This window comes from Salvia hispanica, unplaced genomic scaffold (genome assembly GCF_023119035.1).
Source record: "Salvia hispanica cultivar TCC Black 2014 unplaced genomic scaffold, UniMelb_Shisp_WGS_1.0 HiC_scaffold_1334, whole genome shotgun sequence".
NCBI lineage: Eukaryota > Viridiplantae > Streptophyta > Magnoliopsida > Lamiales > Lamiaceae > Salvia > Salvia hispanica.
Genome location: NW_025951621.1, coordinates 2,978 through 23,435, shown reverse-complemented (window position 1 = coordinate 23,435; position 20,458 = coordinate 2,978). Strand labels below are relative to the sequence as shown.

General features: G+C 35.6%; 2 protein-coding genes and 1 long non-coding RNA gene across 8 annotated transcripts; 2 read left to right on the top strand and 1 right to left on the bottom strand.

Moving 5' to 3' along the window:
* Positions 1-1,186: 1,186 nt before the first annotated feature.
* LOC125198273 lies at positions 1,187-3,238 on the bottom strand. 2 transcript variants are annotated; one of them, XR_007172376.1, is made up of 4 exons: positions 2,956-3,238; positions 2,809-2,876; positions 1,741-1,802; positions 1,187-1,282 (listed from the first exon to the last, which is right to left on the bottom strand). It is a non-coding gene; the product is annotated as an uncharacterized LOC125198273 (long non-coding RNA). The 2 variants fall into 2 exon arrangements; XR_007172377.1 differs by lacking the exons at positions 1,187-1,282; positions 1,741-1,802 and adding an exon at positions 1,810-2,445.
* A 1,911-nt stretch (positions 3,239-5,149) lies between these two features.
* On the top strand, positions 5,150-15,098 carry LOC125198274 (pyridine nucleotide-disulfide oxidoreductase domain-containing protein 2). 2 transcript variants are annotated; one of them, XM_048096657.1, is made up of 16 exons: positions 5,151-5,495; positions 5,576-5,737; positions 6,492-6,671; positions 6,812-6,869; positions 7,583-7,633; positions 8,142-8,224; positions 8,501-8,588; positions 9,134-9,175; positions 9,262-9,336; positions 9,453-9,521; positions 10,287-10,402; positions 12,527-12,639; positions 12,878-12,957; positions 13,106-13,226; positions 14,255-14,321; positions 14,725-15,098. In XM_048096657.1, exons 1-16 carry the CDS (start codon positions 5,242-5,244, stop codon positions 14,855-14,857), a joined length of 1,692 nt encoding a protein of 563 aa, XP_047952614.1. In that variant the 5' UTR covers positions 5,151-5,241; the 3' UTR covers positions 14,858-15,098. The 2 variants fall into 2 exon arrangements, with proteins under 2 accessions (XP_047952615.1, XP_047952614.1); XM_048096658.1 differs by lacking the exons at positions 9,134-9,175; positions 9,262-9,336; positions 9,453-9,521 and having other exon boundaries at positions 5,150-5,495.
* A 909-nt stretch (positions 15,099-16,007) lies between these two features.
* LOC125198272 (7-methyl-GTP pyrophosphatase-like) lies at positions 16,008-19,205 on the top strand. Of its 4 annotated transcripts, none has more exons than XM_048096653.1 (9): positions 16,008-16,137; positions 16,214-16,285; positions 16,379-16,453; positions 17,114-17,197; positions 17,898-18,048; positions 18,130-18,221; positions 18,709-18,750; positions 18,820-18,939; positions 19,018-19,205. In XM_048096653.1, exons 1-9 carry the CDS (start codon positions 16,099-16,101, stop codon positions 19,102-19,104), a joined length of 762 nt encoding a protein of 253 aa, XP_047952610.1. In that variant the 5' UTR covers positions 16,008-16,098; the 3' UTR covers positions 19,105-19,205. The 4 variants fall into 4 exon arrangements, with proteins under 4 accessions (XP_047952610.1, XP_047952612.1, XP_047952611.1 ...); XM_048096655.1 differs by having other exon boundaries at positions 16,009-16,137; positions 17,979-18,048; XM_048096654.1 differs by having other exon boundaries at positions 16,010-16,137; positions 18,820-18,900.
* Positions 19,206-20,458: the final 1,253 nt, after the last annotated feature.

The following is a 20,458-nucleotide window of genomic DNA, read 5'->3' as shown; positions in this document are numbered from 1 at the left end:
CAAATGTGATGTGGATATGTGGTTTGTGCAAAATATATGTTTACCTATAGTATTGGAATTAATTGATGGAATATATGGTTATGTAATTGGTGTAATGGATATGTTTGATGTATCATATTGGAATCATTTGAATCATGGGATTAAAGAGGATATGTGACACTCTTGCTATGGATCTGATATACAATGGCAAAAGACCTATGGGCCATATACAATGATAATAGACCTACGGGTCAATACAAAGAGCAAAGAGGGACCTTCGTGGAAAGGTCAAATCAAAGAGGGGCCTTCGTGGAAAGGTCAAAATATGCAAAGAGGGGCCTTCGTGGAAAGGTCAAATCAAAGAGGGACCTTCGTGGAAAGGTCAAATAAATATAAGGGACCTACGGGTCGTATACAATGGAAATCCCGGGCAGATACCAGGCTTGATGTGTCACATAATAATAAATCGAACAGAGTGGCATATGCATATGTATATGGAATTGTTTCTAATATTTGTTGGTTATTGTTATATGTATTGATTAAAGAATATGTTTGATCTTGAGATGTGGAATTAAAGGTAAGGTTTATATACACTGAGTTGTGGCTCATATAAACCACTAATATTTTTTCAGGAATAAGATATCAGTGAAATTATTCGTTGACGTGGGTCATAGGAACTCCACATGTTATCAGGGTCGGCGGCTGACGCATTTTGGCAACCTTCTCCTCCTCATCATATTTGCGTCTACATAAATGTATAGTATATAGAGTGGTGAGAGGGTCCCACTAGGTTTAGAATGTTTTAAAATATGTACTTGATAAATGTTTGTTTTTGAAATGATATAATATGTGTATTTTATTTACATGACGAGTGGATTATTTATAAATAAATTTTGAATTTATTTATTATAAGTTTATACATCAGAAAGGATTGGGGTGTGACATTTTTCTAAGGATAGAAAATACGGTTTATCGCGACTAGGGGAGGGTTTAAGAAGCGGGAAAGAAAATGAGAAACAAACGTATTGGTCCAAAATATTTTAATAACTGAAAACTTAGAAAAACAAAGTACTATCATTTCAACAAAGTACCAACTCTAAGGAAATAAAGACTGGAACGTAAACAATTTAAAAGTGGTTGACCCTCAATACTAAAACAATTCTAAAGAAAAGACACACTAGCGGAAGCGTTCAAGACACGGAAAATGCCGAGTATGAAGACACGACATATCCAACAATACTAAGCCAGACATAAATAATCCATGAATTCTGCTCAACATCCTCCACGCCCGTCGTCGCTCAATCTGCACATTAAGAAAACAAATATGCAGGGCTGAGTACTTGATGCACTCAGTGGACACATGCCAAATCAATTTGACAAGCCATACCGAGTGATCTTGGGGGTTTTAAATGAAAAGAACCCAAGTCACTAAAAGCATTTTCACATAAATTTCGGTTGCAACCATTTTCCATCCACATCACCATCACCACCATATCTGAACATACATGACAAGGAACGTGGCCACGAACCAAGTCACTAGACCGGCCAACTCCAAAGAGATAGCGCACGATCTCCTGGGTGTACACTAGTCCGAGCAGGGTTTGCGGCCCTCACTGGGACCGGAATTCGATTAAACATACATGACGTAGCCACTTTAGATAGGTTCATTCAAACACAAAACATGGCAAGACAAACAATTTTCACCTCCTTTCACATAAAATAGTATTTAGGACATAGTCCTTATTTAAAACGAAAGCCCACCTCACAAGCTTACTCCTCAATCACTTCTTATTCCAACTGCCAACAACGTGCACAAGCTCACCCTTTTTAAAATAATATCGTATGCATATATATGAAAACCTCGTACTTTTCAGCTTCAATCCATTACTCAAAAATTTGCCCAACACCAATCAACTAAGCCCAACTAAAACCAAATAGGCCCAACAAAAGAATTAAAGTGGCCCATTTCTAAAGCATTACTTTGGCCAAAGTTGCAAACCAAAAAAAAATAATAATAAACCAAGCATTATCAATTTACTAGCTCTAACTTTCACTACACGTATATACTCCCTCAACACCACTTTATTTAACAACTCCCTCAACACTACACGTCAAACTCTCTATCACAAAAGAACATCAGAAAGCTTATTATAAAAAGAATTTAATGCAGAATACTCCCACATCTGCACACGTATATACTCCCCATTCCAACACATTGCAAAACAAGGTAAAAGAAGTAAAATTAGTTTTGTGTGTATAATGCCCAGCCACCACATATATGTATGTATTAGTACATTCTCGACTCTAACACATTTTTAATAAAAAGGATGGAAAGAAAAATACCTATGTATTCCCTTCTCTGACTGTCGAAAACTTCTTTTCTCTCTACTGTAACTCACGCCTTCCCTCTCCCTCTCAGTCATCGTCCACCACTTACAAAACAGAAACGAAATCCAACTCCCATATCTGAAACACATATCTCGGCTATAACTCTCTCTCCAGTTCTCCAAAATTTTCGTCCAAAATCATAAATAGGAGGTACCCATCTTTCTCTACCAAAACTCACGTCTCTCATCCTTTTCCCAAATCTAAATCTTTCATTAAAAATTCATAGTTGTTCGTTTCAAATATTTATGGGCAGGCAGATGAATTCAGAAATTTGGAATTTAAGAGAAACACAAAATGACATTCTAAGCATTAAATACCGAAGCTTTAGGAGGGAGCGTCATTCAAAAATTTCAAGGATTTCAAAAGAATTTATTCTCGTGTGCGAATATGTGATCTACGTCATGGAATGATGAGGAGATGATTTCAGATCAAAGGAGATACCTTTAGGAAGAATCAAACTTGTTAGAAAACTGGGGGAATTGAGATCACAGCTCTCTCTCGATTCAGAACTGCAATACGATGGAATTGACTACAAAATTAATATGATTATGCGAAGGTTTATTATTCAAGAGATTGAGGAGAATTTACCTTCGTGTGAAATTGAAGAAAGAACTGCAGTAGAGTTTGAAAAGGACGTGAATGTGGGATCTTATAGGCAAAATTGATAGAAATATTCATGGATTTGGTGGTTGGAGAGATTTTAGGGAGTGGAGATATTGATGAAGAGAAGAAAACGTGTAGAAAGGATTTAGGAGAAGAAATTTAGTTTGAGCGGTAATTTAATAAGAATTAGGAATAAATGGCTATATTAAAAATAGCCTAATTGAATAAGGATAAATGAGCTAGAAAAGAATAAAAATAGACAAAAGTGATAGGCCCAAAAATATATGAAATTTAGTGCTTAGATTAAATTGTGGTGTTTTATTATTTTAGTACTTTGGTGTTATTCCAAGTACTTAGACGAACGCCCAACTTTTCCATCGACGATTCTCACAATAATCTCGTCGACTATTTTCACCACACAATTAATCAACAATAAAACAAGCATTCGAAAATTCCATTCGCAACTAAACAAAACGAAGACGGTATTTTAATCAAGGTCTATCACTCGCTCGTTCCCAAAACAAAACTCATCGTGAAAAGGTACTAAAAAGACAGGCGTATGAGCTCTATTAGGAAAAGTGTTTGTGCTATAAGTTTAGTTATTAACCCCTATTTCGTACTACATTATAACAAAAATTTTATACACTAATGTATGCTAATAATTGCAATAATGCTTACGAGATACGTCTTTATGTTGTGTACATACACTATTCAGTTGGTGATATAAATAAATGATTACATTATCGTAAGTCTTATATGTCAAAAACATATCTATCACTTTTTATGCAGATTTTCTTCCCAGTTTGTGAAACCGATCGTACTACTTAATATGCATTGATAACGATGCTGCGAAAATGCATGTGATAGATAGCTCCCTTGCTAACACGCATACCTCATCAATGCCAAATATGGAGCAACACCATTGAAGTTGGTATGTCCTAAATCCTAATTGTATTCATTAATTATATTCAAATTGAGCATTTGAATAAATGGCTTGATAATGTGTTTTATATTATTTTACAGAGACATGGTTTCTCTGAAATGTTGTTGACATGTCGACAGCCAAAACTAGGAGCCACTGTCAAACGGTGTGCAATAAATGTCGTGGAAATGTCTTAGAGAAACAATGATAACTAAATACACGACGACATTTACTCGATGAGGCACATGGGAGACGTTCTTTGAATCCAAGGAGAAGGAATGGAGCTGTGGCCAGCAAAGGGCACCAAAAGTCTTGAGACAATGAGAATTAAGGTGAAAAACACCTTGATTATATCTGATACAACGCCTGGGCGAAGGTTATCCAAAAATGATATGTCTAAAGCAAAAATGATACTCAATTACCATTTTACTCAATTTAAGTACTGTTAGAGGTGCCCACGGTTCAGGACCCGACGTTTACGGTTCGGAACCGCCGGTTCCGGTTTTGGAAATTCTTTAAATGAAACCGAACCGCGAGGGTGTTTCGCGGTTACGGTTCCGGTTCCAAAACCGCCGGTTTCGGTTTCGGTTCCGAACCGACAGTTTTCCGGTGGTTTTTTATGATTTTCCACGGTTTTGAACCGCCGGTTTTTTGCGGTTCCGACTTGGTTTCACGGTTTTCCGGTGATTTCTTGCAGTTATGGTTTGGAACCGCTCCGGAACCGGCGGTTCCGGCACGGTTTCGATTCAAAATTTTTTGAACCTGAACCGAACCACGATTCAAAAATCGATGGTTTCGGTTCGGATAAATTCTCACGGTTTCAGTTTTAACCGCCGGTTCGATAAACTTTGAGCAGGTCTGTAAATAGTCACAGCCCATAGTGTACGGTAATAGTGAATATTATTCAAGTCTTCTATTATGCATGTTTCAACATAACCCCAACATAATTATCCGCCGAGAATATGAATGTCAATTTAGATATCTACGGATTTCACCTCTGAAATCTCTTCGGGTATGTGAACATGAAAATACAAATTTTCCATATCCTATACCCAAACCCGATTTCCTTTTTGAGTAAGTCTTGAATAATTGAGTCTTCGACACCCAATTTCTTAAAAAAACAAAATCAAAATCAAAATCAGTAATTTTTATCTTCTACTACTACTATAGAAGATCAAGTGGTGTAATAGATATCAGTAAACAATGCCCAAAACGACACAATATTGAGATGTGTGCTTTTTTGGCCTGCACTGCAGAGGACTGCTAACCTGAAATGAAAAAATGTTTTATAGTGTATTTTTGTGCATGACCACCTAACATCTTTTTGAGAGAGCTGAGCCTGAGCAGAGATGTGGCCAAGGCACCATACCACTTCCATCTCCGCCCAAGCATTGATCAACCAAAAATGGGACGCTCTTGTAATCGGCGCCGGCCACAATGGACTCACCGCAGCCGCCTACCTCGCCCGCTCCGGTCTCTCTGTCGCCGTCCTTGAGCGCCGCCACGTCATCGGCGGCGCCGCCGTCACTGAGGAACTCGTTCCTGGCTTCAAGTTCTCTCGCTGCAGCTACCTCCAGAGCCTTCTCCGCCCCACCGTTATTAAGTACATAATCGTAATTCGTAACCCTATTCCTACTGATTCCGCTTCAATTTGTTGATTGCTGTTGTCAATTGTGAAATCAGGGAGCTGGAGTTAGGGAGGCATGGATTGAAGTTGCTGAAGAGGAATCCAGCGTCCTTCACTCCGTGTGTGGATGGGCGTTACCTTTTGCTGGGCACTGATAAGACGCTTAACCACTCTCAGATTTCTAAATTCTCCAAGCGTGATGCTGAGGCTTATCCCCGGTATACTAGCCTAAATGTTTTGAAGTTGATAAGGGAGTAGGGTGCTTGATTATAAATTTATAGTATCAAATGTGAACAAATGCGTCAATATTATCTCAGTTGAAAGGTTTTTTTTATGCTTCCATTACTTGCATGGTTTTGGAAATTGCCATATTTTGATCTGTTTTGAGGAAATTACCTGCTTTCACTTGATTATGGAAATAAGCAGCTTTTGAACTTTTATCTCCTTTGATGAGTCAAAAGGGCTTGAGGAAATTTATCTGCTTTCCCATTATTACTTGGTTGTGAAAATTAGTAAGTTTTGATTAGCATGCATTATGCATATTATTTTCATTTTCATCAAATTTTAGCGTGACACTCTTGAGGTGATCGAACTCGTTATGATACTGAAAATACCTTCGGTGCACAGCTGATAGGAAACTATTTGAAAGTTATCTCCATCTTAGTAAATTAGCCCACAGTGCTTATCAACTTCTACAAGATGTATTAGACTGCAGAGTGCGAACTTCTTTAGGAATGCGTTTGACTATACTTGCGAAGTACTAGTTGGTTGCAGCAGCTATTCAGTGTATCCTCCTGGAAGGGTGCTGAATGTTCATTCATCTAGAACTACCACTATAATAATTGATTCAGTCATTAGGTTTCCGTATGTTTGGTTCAATTACTTTAAAATTCCATATTTCTCACATTTTTAAAGAAGTAGAAGTCATGTTTATGGCTCTTGTTTTATTTTATATATGGCACCTTTGTGTAGGTACGAGAGGGAACTAGAGAACTTCTGCAAATTCATGGATCCCCTTTTGGATTCATCTCCTCCGGAGAAACTACAAGAGGCTGCATCCTTTAATTTTCGTATGAAGGATAACCTACAGAAGTCAGTCTTTTGGGCTCAGTTGATGCAACGGGCAGTTGCCATGGGGAATAAGGAGCTTCTGTAAGAGTTCATATCAGTTTCTAACTTGTTCAATAGCGAGATCTTTGCATCTGCTTTGCTTCTGTTCAAGTAGAATTTAGTTAATACGCAGTTAAGTACAGCATCTTACCTTTCTTTACTTTTATTCGTTGAGCTTGTAGGGATTTTATGGATCTGTTGCTGTCTCCTGCATCAAAGGTCTTAAACAATTGGTTTGAGGTACTTGAAAAATGTTTGTACTAGAAGGATCTAGCAACCCTCTTTGGAGCTATGCATTTGTGAAAACACCTCATACCTTATAATTTCTGTCACGGCCAAGGTGAAAAAGCATTTTATCAGATGGAAGAATTTAGTCAGAACTTAATTTATCTTGGAGTAATGATCAAGGTTTTTGGTGGGTTGATGATGAGATAATGGGCTTCTGGTTTTGCTTGTAAATCAATATTCGATATGCTTGTTTCCCTCGTAGCAATCATAGGAGCTGTTTTTAAATTCATCTACCCTTGAGGCCTAAGATAACCAAATAACACATTAGTAACAACCTACCACTCCCTTGGGGGTGGCCAATTGGTGGAGTTACTGGAGTAGGTGAGCATGTGGCCAAACTTCACAGGATTGGATCCCATTAATGCATTTTAGGTTGACCCCCTCCGCACTGAGTTTCCATAGCCATTTTTTTTGTATGGCTTGTACGCGAATAGCACAAACCCGGGTTTGGCTGTCTGGTAGGCTGTAGCAGTTGCAGGTTTCTTTAATCAAAAGAAAGAATGGAAAAAGGATCTATTTAACTCCGACTAATAACATTTGGTCTGTGTCTAGTGTCTTGGAAAATTTGTACAGCTTTCATTTGGTAAATGAGAAAATCCTGCAGTTTGAACTTCTATTTACTTATTATTCCATCTTATGTTTTCATTATTGTATTGGTAATACAGGCTGATGTCCTCAAGGCAACACTTGCAACTGATGCAGTTATAGGGACAACAGTAAGAATTGTCTCAACTCTTATTTTCAGTACACTGGCAATTCATATGTGGTGGCTCAGTATCAATAATATTTTTAATGGTAGTGTCAGTGACTCAATTGCTATAACAAATCTTTCAGAGAGAATTTATTTCCTTTCCTTGATTGATACAGTTCATGGCACTGTGTATGTCTTATCAATATTGCATTGTTTAAGTTCCTTCTTCCTTCTGCTCTCTGGTATGTTTGTGTGTTGTTTGCTTTTTGCCTTACATTTTTTTAACTTTATTTTGTATTTTCTTTTTGCCTTTTATTTTTTTAACTTTATTTTTTATTATTCCTCTACTCCTTCCTCACCCACTACAAGATACCTGGTTCTTATACAATGCTTGTTAACTTTTCTTGGAGCAGTTAATCACTCATCCATTGTGTTTGTGACTTTGTGCTCTGTGTATGTGTTAGATACAGAGCCAAATTCAATGTGTTACAATTTCGTTTTGAGCTCCTGTCTCTTTTTTTGTTATATCCTAGGGATCTGTCAGTACACCAGGTAGTGGATATGTTCTGCTACACCATGTGATGGGAGAAACTGACGGCGATCGCGGCATTTGGTCGTGAGTATCTATGTAAACATGGTAAAATGTCACTGCATTGTTATTTTTTCGTAGTTAATAATATCAAACATATACCTGCTTGTATCCAATGTTTTCAAGGATGTTTTATATCCCATCTTCAGTTTTTCCGTGACTTCCAATTGATGCTGTATAAAAGATATATGCAAGTAAGATACCTAATGACTAAAACCTATCTTTGACATGGTCCCTCATTTTTCTTAGCATGTGGATATCGTTCATTTAGTTCCTGTAAGTTCTCATACGACAAATTATCAGGTTTGTTGAAGGTGGGATGGGTTCTGTGTCCTTGGCAATCTCAAGAGCTGCTAAAGAAGCTGGTGTTACCATAATGACAGAGACTGAAGTGAGTTTGTGAAAATTAATTATGTTAGCTTGTGCCTCCTGATCAGATACCATGTTTGCAAACTATTGTTATTTGCTTCAAAATGTACTAGTATCTCAGAGTGCTGCCATTACATCTTTTTGAAAAGTCTTAACTTATTATGCTGTTATCACTTTCAATAATGTTCCAATTATCTGACCAGAAACATAGTTTTTATCAATGCGTGCAAATTGAAAGCTTTATATTGCCGTACAGCATTGTAAGAGAGTGTTGTCATCCAGTCTTGTTCATTAACCTAGAAGAGAAAGAAGTTATAATTTGAATCTTTTCTGCTATTGTAAAATACACATTAAAGATAGCACACAGTTCTGTTTGTAGCTAGTTAGGCGAACTGAAGCAGTTTTTGTATGTTCAGTCTAACTAATCTTTGCTTTTGACAAAGTCTCAAGCTTTTTTTAGTTAGCAAGTCTGGTGGATGTTCATTTTACTAACATCATTTTGCGTTGTTTTGCTGTGCAAATAATTTTCTTTTAAGAAGTCTAAAACCGTTTCTGTTATGCTCTTAGGTATCAAAATTGATAATTGATGATTCCGGCAGAGTATCTGGAGTAAGCATGTGAATTGAATTTTATGGTTGACTATTACAAACTTTGGACACACCAATTTATATAATTGGTATGTGGACTGTGATCAGGTTTTACTTGCTGATGGTACAGAACTGCACTCTTCTGTTGTTTTATCAAATGCAACGCCATACAGGACATTTGTGGTGAAGTTTTTAATTCTCTTCTTCTGCTTATATTCCATTTTGACTAAAGGATTTTATTAAGGTAAAAGATTTGTGATCGTGGACCACAAATTTCAATAGCTTTTTTACTGACACAGGAATTTTTGCCACAAAATGTACTTCCTTATGAATTTCTTGACGCAATCAAGAACGCTGACTATAGCTCTGTAAGTCTTCTTTTCAAATAATTGATGGTAATTTGTTAAAACAAAATATGTTGCTGATAAGCATATAAGATAGGAAGCCCTAACTTAACCCAAAACCATGGTCAAAGGTAAAGGGTTGACTCCCTCTTATATGCTATTCCACACTTTCGTGTGAAAGTGTATCAATCCATCCCTCTTTTTTAACCGCACGGCCACGGATGGAACACGCCGGCTGGCAAACCCAAAGCCATGGGCCCACCATTCCCTTTGCTGCCTTTTTCCTCCGGGCCCACAGTTTTCGGTGGCACCCCTTTGGTCACACCTACGGGTAGCCCCTTTCCGTAGGACATTCGGATCCACGTTCACCGCACCAAATTGATAAGCATATAAGATAGGAAGCCTTCTTAACCCAAAACCATGGTCAAATGTAAAGGGTTGACTCCCTCTTATATGCTATTCCACACTTTCGTGTGAAACCGATTAGGGATCGTATCAGTTGCATACACAAATAAGCATATTTTCATGACTTGTTATGTTTTTAATGTGTTGCATTTGTTACCCTATAAGTGACACCCACGCAGTAGACCTCCCTATGTAAATGTGAGACGTCTCAGCTTCAGTCACTACTGCTGATATCCCCTCCCCGAACTAAAAAAAGATTAAGAAAAAAGGAAACATAGGTTGCATTCATAAAGCTTTATTTGAGTTTCTGGAAATTGTTTCTCCTTGTATATTTTCGCAACTGAAATTCAAGTGAATGAGTGATAATACTTTCATCTTGGACAGGCGACCACCAAAATTAATCTGGCTGTTGAGAAGTTACCGCAGTTTCATTGCTGTAAATTGAACAGTCCAGATGCTGGCCCGCAGCATATGGGCACAATCCACATTGGTGCGGAGAGGTATTTCCTAAATTTTCTTATTGAAGATGCTACACAGTTTCGCATGCTTGCTTTTTCTAGGGGAAGTCATTAGCACAAAAAAGGTCATCAAATTTCGAATTTACCCAAAAGAATTATATTCCATGCGATTCTATATATCAACTCATTGACGAGCCTAAATGAAGGCAACTTAAAAGCTAACATCCCTTGACATTTTTGGACCTGTTGAATGTTGATGCCAGTTTGCTTTTGTATGTTCCAGAGTAACTCTCTTCATAATAAAAACTACACTGTATTATGCTCTTGTTAATTAACAATACATCCAACTCTTTATATAGATTGAGCCAAATTGATTTCTTCCTTTCGTGAATAGTCTCTAATTGTATTACTCCCTCTGTCCGGCATTAGGAGTAGTGGTCAAGTTCGCACGGTTTTAAGAAATACAAAGGAAAGTGGGTGGAATAAAATAGTGGAGTGTGAGACCCATAATTATATACTCCCACATCCCCTAAAAATAGAAACTCTTTCCTTTTTAATCTATCCCCCAAAAATAGAAACTTTCTATTTAAGAAAATTTCTCTCTCTAATGAGGTGATACCCATGTTCCACTAACACACTTTTCTTTCTATCTCTCTCTTTCACAATTTTGCATTAAAACCCATGCCGTTGCAAGTTTCTATTTTTAGGGGACGGAGGGAGTATTAGTTTTATAATAAAACATGAGTGGATGAGTTAGTACAATGTGATGCTTACTTACTATATATAGTAAAAGTGAATTTGGACTTCCGGTACTCCTAATGCCGGACGCAGGGTGTATTTCCTTCAATCACACATATTCTTTTCATACCAACACTCCCCCTCAAGTTCAATAGCAATTTTTTCAATGCTTAACTTGCAACGATATGTTTGATAAATAGTTTATATTCATATTCAGAAGTTCTTTAATTTTCATTGCTAGTTTATGCTCGTACCATGGAGCTTCTTCATCAATTTCATTGATAGTTTAGGCTCGTATCAAGGAGCTCATTAGTTTTTGTTGAGAGTTTCGACTCGTGTCAAAGGAAAATAAGATTTGAAGGCTCGGGGCGCCAGCTGAATCGTAAATCGCCCCAAGGTGTCTGGGGTGAGCCTTCGGCTGCTAAAATTTTTAAATCAGAAAATGCTAAATCGTATTTTCCTAAAATAACTCAATCATATTAATATTGAAATCTTTTCCTTTAAATCACCAAAAATATCACCCAAAATAATACTCCCTCCGTTCCCTTATAGTTGAGTCATTTTTCCATTTTGGGAAGTTCTCTCATAGTTTAGGCATTTCTATATATAGTTTCACTTTCTCACTTTCTTTTTTTTTCTGCCTCAACTATGAGGGAACCAAGGGAGTAGTAACTTTTTCAAATCTCAAAAAATTGAAATTGTGTCCAGCTCTTCTCTTCTCAAGACATTAATTATTTCTTATTATCCTCTTCTCATTTGATTCTTCCTGATTCTACTCAAATTCTTTGAGTATAGCAAGAAAAGAAGAATTCTGTTCTGTTAGTGCGCCCTATCTCCCCGCGCTCAGGATTTTTTCATAATCGGCCTATTGCGCCCCACGCCCCTAACAACACTGTTCCAAACTCAGTTGATAATTAATTAATTTATAGTTTGATTGTAGATTTTGGTTTGCAGACTCCTCTGGCCAGCTCACTTGGCCTAGGAAATAAAAGGGTTCTTTCTCCTTACGAAAAGAACAGTCTAAGATTTATTTTTTGATCAGAAAGTGCACATCACACTTAGGTAGAGATGAGAACTCTTCTAATTGTTTAATTTCACTTTCCATAATTTATTTTCCATTCTTTGTGCTGGAGTTCTCCTACACTATACACAAACAGTGTGAAAATACAAACTTTGCCTTTTATTTGAAAGTGAAATTGCCTTAATGTTTACCCTAACAACAAGAAAAAGAAAAAGAAATTTCCTTGGTGTTCTTGTTATCTTACAGACATTGTTAATAATTATGTAAAAGATCTTTCAAATCACATTCACGACGTTGAAAGTAACTATTCGCCACTTCAAACTATGTCAGAAAATGGTTTTTTAATAGTTCTTCTAACTTATTTGTCTATGGATGATGTTGATGTCATGTTCTTTTGGCTAAAATAGGATGGAGGAGATTGAATCTGCATGTTTGGATTCTCTAAACGGGATACCTTCTCGAAGACCTATAATTGAGATGACAATTCCTTCTGCACTGGACAAGACCATTTCTCCACCTGGTACTTTAAAAGTCTCGGTGATTTATTTGGACGAGTATATTATATATGCAATCTTCATTTCTAAAGATATTTTTTTTCAATCCAGAGATTTTCTTACAATTTCAACTAGTAATAGCATGGTTTGTAATTTTCCGTTTCTCAATGTAAAATAGTTTGATTTATTTCCCAATGCTGCTACCATCTTTCTTGAATCTTCTGGCCATAACATTATAGTAAAAGTATCGACAATTCTGTACAGGAAAGCATGTGATCAACCTCTTTATTCAGTACACACCATATAAGCCTAGCGATGGCAGCTGGGAAGATTCTGAATACAGAGTAAGTCAGTTCTGTGGTTTGTATACAGATTTTGAGTTTTGCTACCTCATCTATTTTATTTCATTCGGGCATTTTCTCATAATAAAGTGTCCTCCACACCTCTATTTGGTATAAATATCCCTTTTCTAATGCTGAAGTTTTGATGCAGAGCTCATTTGCTCAAAGATGCTTCGACTTAATTGAGGAGTACGCCCCAGGCTTTAATTCATCAATCATAGGCTATGACATGTTGACTCCACCAGACCTTGAACGAGAAATTGGTTTGACAGGTACCCATTCTATTCATTGCAGGAATAAGGATGGGTATTTATACCTTCATACAAAGACAATACGTGGTTATTACATGAACTTAGAATTTGCAGATAAACATGATGGACTTTTTTAAAGTTATGCAGAACAAGATCAATACTGCGTAGACTGATTTATTGGTAGAATAAGATAAAGTGAAGGGTATTTTGAGATGAAAGAAAAAATACAACCTGTTTGTTGAAAGGAATAAATTAAAACAGAAGAACAAGTACTTGCTGAAGAACTGCAACGAAAACAAGAACGAGTACTTGCTGAATAACTGCAAAAGAAAACAGAAACTTGCAGGCCAATTTTCCCTAAGCCAAGCTTCAGTATCGAAGCATAAAGTCTAACTAAGATAACTTTTATCCTTCCTAGTGACCATGAGCCTAGAACTCAAATAATTAAAGCAAGACCGGAAACTAGGGATCTAGATCAAAAACCTAACCTATCGATTCACAATTTTTCTTCACTTGGCTGTCAAACTTCAGTACTATGCTTGTGAAGTTTAATAGTGAAATGTTGTTTCATATGCTTGTAAAATGCGTTTTACTCCTAGTATTCTATTATTAAGATTTAAGTCATGCTCATCATTTCACATTTCTGTCTTTTTACTCGAACACAATCTAATAGTCCTTACCTTACGGAGTTTGTTAGTAGTCATTACGTAAGATGAGGTTGAAATGGCACTCAGGTTAGCATATGATATGATGTTAAGTGCTTTTATGGAAAGCACCTTATATTTTGTCAAAAAACTGTTTGAATGGAAAGTTTATACTCATGACGGGCTACCATAAACCTTCGATCCTAAAATAGGCCAAGCTGGAATAGGCTTTGTTCATAGTTCATTTATAGCTACAATCAAAGGATATTAGATGTAAGATATAGGATCAGTGGTCCGTTGTGCATATATAAAGGTCCATTTAGATGATAATCACATTCTTTTCAGAGAAAAATCTGTTCACCATGTATTCTTTGCTTGATCATCCGGGGTTTGTGACTTTGGCAGGTGGAAATATCTTTCATGGTGCTATGGGACTAGATTCCTTGTTCCTCATGCGGCCTGTGAAAGGATGGTAATGTTCGTAACTCTTCATATTCTGCTTGGTCAATATAGCTCAAATGAAAACTTCTTAAATAGAGAACTGTAAGAACTATTGCACTCTACAAATATCATGAATTACTCCTAGGTTTCAGTACAGGAGTTCTCACAATAATTTTTTTTATTTGAACCATAATCGGCATACATATTAATATAGAAAAACACATGGATAAACACAAAATCTATGAACGCTAGATGAACAAAAAAAATAACACATATACAACCATATTCAACTAATGTAGCTGTTCATGTGGTATATGTATTCATGAATTTCAGGTACTTGTGTATGCATTCTCATTTCTCAGGAAAGATACTATGAATCTGTACATCTAGTTTTATTATTGGTAAAATGATGTATAATTTGGTGGTTGATGCAGTTCAAACTACAGAACTCCAGTAAAAGGTTTGTATCTATGTGGGAGTGGGGCCCATCCCGGGGGTGGCGTAATGGGTGCACCGGGGCGCAATGCTGCACTTGTTGCTATTCAAGATATCAAGGCTCAGATATGACTTATGCTACGTCGCAAGCTCACTGTGATGTGCTTCACCCTTTTGCACTGACATTTACATTGTTAGTCTTCTGAATGAGTTATTTCACACCTACAGAATTTGGGTGTTAAATATCATTTTCAATTAACTACTGTGGTGTAATATTATGCTTTGATAACATTTGTCAACATTATGTGATGATATTTGCTGCATTAAATTTGAGACCCACGAATATTAAAGTAAATCATCCGATTTTGTGCTACTGTTTAGGAATGTATGAACTTATTTATATGCAAGGTTTTTGGTTATTAGTCTAGAGAAATTTTGTCATTCATACTTTTCAATTGAACCGATAACCATCTTTCAGCTAACCTAGCCTGCCCCATCCCTTGGAACCAACAAGGGGTTTTCAATTGAACAGCTAACCTAGCCTGCCCCATCCCTTGGAACCAACAAGGGGTAGTACTTATTATTCTTTAACTCTTGGGCTCAGGAATTCCTATATTACTTAGTAAAAGCCTTTTCAATTATGTTATTAACTGATTTATGTATGGGATTCATCCACCCGTAGTTTTGTACTCACATCAGCATGGATGATAATGGTTATAAAATTTTCATCATTGTTTATTGTTATCTCGTTCATTTTGAAATTGAATATTTTTTGAATATGACTACTTATACTGGAGTGGAAGGGCTATGGATGAGCATTACACACTCAGTTTCATAGTAATGGGGATGTTTCTTTTTGGCACGGAGATTAAGAAAATTTGTGTTAGTTGAGCTAAGTAAAAGGAGAATAAAGTGGAAAATGAAAATGGTAGAGAGATGAAGAGAGAAAAAAGTAAGAGAGAGTAAAAGTAGATGTGGAAAAATGTGTTGACTTTTACTAAAAAGACTCTATTACTATGGAACGTACCATAATGGCAAAATGTCTCTATTACTATGGAATGAATGGAGTATTTTATTTTAATATTCGTTTTTTCGTTTATGCTATTCCTTCACGATGAAATCAAAACTTAATTAATCTTAGTTCTGATTATATAATGTTTAGGTATAAATTGAGAAAGAATTTGAAAATGCAAAGGAAAGGTAAAGAAATTATAATTCATCATACCAAAAAAAGAGTAATCATGGAATATTTAATACTAATTTGTGATAATGATAGCTGTAGTAAAATGTAAGTATAGTATAAAACATGAGTAAAGTAGATATGCAAATGGAATTCATAGTTGCGTTGGCGGCATAGCTTATCCTCTACGCTAATGGACATCAGAATCCCTCCCAAAAACCAAAATTTCGAGGTTTTTCTGCTTTGATTATTTGTTTTAATCAAATAGTACTAAGTAGGAGTAACACATTCATTCTCATGTTGCTTAGATAATATTGGGTTCTTCGTCCAAGGCCCGTCGCGAGATTCTGGCGGAGATGGGCTATGATTTCACCATCCTGGTAATTTCTTCTAATATATTAGAATTTGAAACCAGATAGGGCAATGGAATTGTACAGCTGACGCTTACTTGACTTTACTCTTTTGGCATTTAGAGTGCAGATATAGATGAGAAAAGTATCAGGAAGGAAAAACCGGAAGACCTTGTGATGGCCCTAGCTGAAGCAAAGGCGCGTTTTGCTTTTTCAATCTTCTTCTCAAATACTACTATTTGATTTTATTTTCTCTTTTTTAATTACTCACTAAGATAATGTGCTTTCAACAGTAATATAATTTTAATAAATTTTGTGAAACTAAAATATTTACTTATTTCTTATAAGTATGCAGCTATACTTCATGAAAAATCCCTTTGCTCCTTATGTTCCATTGATGTCAAACTTGCATAGTATTATAGTATGAGTTTTGAAATTTTGAATCTTGTTTTCTTAAATATTCTTATTAAATGATTTTAATTCACACAAAACATACATATATGTATGTATACAGAGAAAAATGCACTTCATTTCACATTACATATTTTGTTGAAGCTTCTTGTGGATCAATAGCACTACCTTTGAACTCATCATTTACTAAAACTGTGATCTCATTATTGGATATTCTAGCAAAATTGACTTTCAAAAGGGTGTTGCTTTGCATCCTTTACTAATCTGATTTTAGGCATCAGAAATACTTTTCTTGAATGGAAGCTAAAGATAATTGGTAATAGGATAGTGCAAAGGATGTCTTTCAAGTTTTTCCATTTCAAGGATCCGAAGCTGACCTTAAACAAATTTTATCTATGTTTTTGATGCATACAGCTCAATGATGTTTCTATCGTTTTAACTTCTTAGGCTGATGCTATTATGATGAAGCTCGACAGAACTGCTCAAGTGGAGGACATATCACGCCCTACCCTGCTGATAACTGCTGATACAGTATGTTGATATTTCCTTTTAATATCAATTGATTCTATTCTACTTCTATTTCTCTATACTACTTTTTTTTTTTCATTTTTTCTTGAGCAGATCAATGCTAACTTGTAAGCTGTTGTATAGGGGTTTTATTTTTTGTAGAATGACGCTCTTGATTCTAGAATACAGACGAGGTTCACAAATTAATTTTAATTCTATTTTGACTCTATTTTGCTTAAAGAATTGTAAAATTGCCATGCTGATTGTTTCAAATATAATAGGAAAGTAATATAATCCACATATCTAAGTGGCAATTTATGTCAACAGTTCAATCCAAATTTCTGAAGTTCTCTAAAGTATAAAGCAAGAGAATACAGTGTGACTAAATAATTCAGTTGACCTAAACCTGCCTAAAATAACAATTACGGAGTATTCAGTTAGATAGAAAATATTTCACTCATTCAAGTAATCACTAAGTTAACATTAACATGTGAAAGTTAACCAATTTTAGGTTTGATTTTGTCTTCGTTTTCAGTATTTCACAAACCTATTTCTTTTAATCTGTTGGTTACATAAAGTCTTGGAAGGTCTCTTCATGCAATATTTTTCCTTTCTAAGTTTATATTGAATTTTGCGCATAGTTATGGGGTGCATTGTCTGTAATCTATCGTTACCTGCCTTTTTTGGTTCATTTTTGTCAAACATCATCACAAACACTGAATAGGGGCATGATTGTAATGGTATTGCCATGGTCAGGACCAGCTATTTGAAGTTAAGTCTTTATTTGCATCTAATTGGTATTAAGGTGGTGGTGTATCAAGGGACTATTAGAGAAAAGCCAACATCTGCAGAAGAAGCACGGCAGTTTATTAGAGGTTGCTTGATTAACTTTATAAAAAACTTATGGGATTTATCCTATATATTAGTTAATTCTTCTTTGTCATATTGCTTTACAGACTATTCTGGTGGTTCAGGCGAAGTTGTGGGATCAGTAGTTGTAACTAACTTGGTGACAGGTAGTAGAAAAGGAGGATGGGAGAGTGCAGAGGTACTTCTCAGATACCATTCCATTTACTCTTTTTTTTTGGTAGTACCACTAGTTTCTTCGTGTGGAGCTTTTTTTCTCATTAAATGGGATGCATTATCAAATATTAACAAGTTAAGAATCAAGATTCAGTTTTTGGTATCTTGATTTTATGCTAGAAATCAAGACCTACTACTTCTACTGAACATTGCTATTCTCACTCTTATTTTCTGTATTGGGATTGTGCTGGGCCTGTGTCAGGTTTTGCATAAGTTTTCTTTTCCTTGTGCTTGAAACATGCAATAGCTCATAGGCAAGAAAACCGAGTTGAGCATGTATGTATCATGCTGGTATTTTATCTGTAATTTGAGTAACTTGGACATTAGTGAAATAAGTTGCATTTGTGAAAATCTTTGCATGTAAAAAGTTTTTTGTGGATCATATTTTGACATGTATGAGCATGAGGTGAAACTAATTTCTGGACTAACTTAGATTTTGATTTCTAATGCAGGTTTATTTCCTAGAAATACCTGATGAAGTTATTGATAGCCTGGTAAATTGTTTGAGAAAATGTTTGAAGTAATTGTATCTTTGCTTAATTAACTATAGTAAGTTCTCTCAGATTGAGGAGGGAATAACTTTTAATGTTGCTGGAGGTTTGATGCTTGAACATCCACTGATTTTGCCTTTGGTAGACACTGTGGTCAGACTCTCTCTCTCTCTCTCTCTCTGTAGTCCAAATGTACGAACAATGCTCAAATATATATGTTGTTATAATAAATTTATCCATCACATTGTCCAACTGAATGAGTTTTTGCAGGTAGGAACTGCTGATTGTGTGATGGGACTCTCAAAAACTTTGACAGAGAAACTTATGCAGGAGGCCCTTGTTGAAACCATGGTTTAGTTAACACAAAACAAACATGGAAAGATTCACATAGTTACTATTGTTTCAACCAATTGCTCTCCGCATAAACAACTCATTTGCTAAATATTTTGCATTGTGTATATTCTGCAATGGGCTCTAATCTAATAATGACTACATTCTCAAAATTAAACATAATTTGAAATGCGAAATGAAAAGCACACTACTCCGGATGTTAATTTGAGCTAACCATTTAATTTTGGGTGGCCTTGGAATATTTTCAGTTGGGTTAATGATTTTCCTAAGCAAGACTTTAGACTAGTTGTATTAGAGCAATAATGAGTATAGTCAGATTAATTTCATAATTGGTTAGTAAAATATGAAACTTGCATCATATTGGTTACTAAATTACATTTCTTTCAAAACAAATGCTAAACTTTACACTCCTACTTTATACTAGTACTAAGTAGTGGAGTATCATTCACTTTTTAAAATTACTTTCATTATAAATGGATATTAAAATCTCAGCTAATTATCTAAACTTATTAAATAATTTTATTTTGAGAGATTGGTTCAGTTTCAGTATATGTTTGCCATCCAGAATGAATTCTTTGGATCTGACGAAAGGCAATCATTGGGATGATAGTCCAAACACTATTATCGTAGTTTTGCTCTCAGTGATTCGAAATCCTATTGAATTGAGTAGTTTATTCTTCCCAAACTCGGATAAATAATAAATTTGAGGAAGCAAAGTGGGAGATGATGCTCTAATTGTGGGAAATGATGAGGAAAGGAAACCACATCAACTCAAACTCGGCCATTGCTGCGCAAGTCACATTACTTGCAAGAAGACCAGTTTTTTTTTTTAACTTATTCATTTTGATGTTTAGTGGAGTAGCACTTTGTTTTATTGATACCATGTTTTGCTTATAAGAAAATTAGTCGTCCCAATAAATATGAAACGTTTGCTTTTCGCCACAAGATTTTATGTAGTGTTGTTTTGTGAGTTAAAGAAGAGAGAGAGAAAAGTAGAGATAAAATTATTTCTATTTTAAGAAACGTTTTATTTTTAATGGGACAATCCAAAAAGAAAAACGTTTCATTTCTAGTGGGACAGAGAGGGTATTTGTTATTAAACTTCCTTTAGGATAATCAATTTCATATTTTATTATGCTTGCATTATTAAGAAATGTGGTTTGAATATCCATCTTCGTATCATATAAAATTATTTGTAACATCACTAAATATCTACACAGTAGCACGCAACTAGTGAAGTATATATAACGAATCACCTTTTATTGAATTAAGTTTTCTTCTTCAATGTTTTTCATTAAGAAAGAAGAAAAATTACTATCCATAAAGTAGATAAATCGATTATTCAGATCCCGGTGCTTTC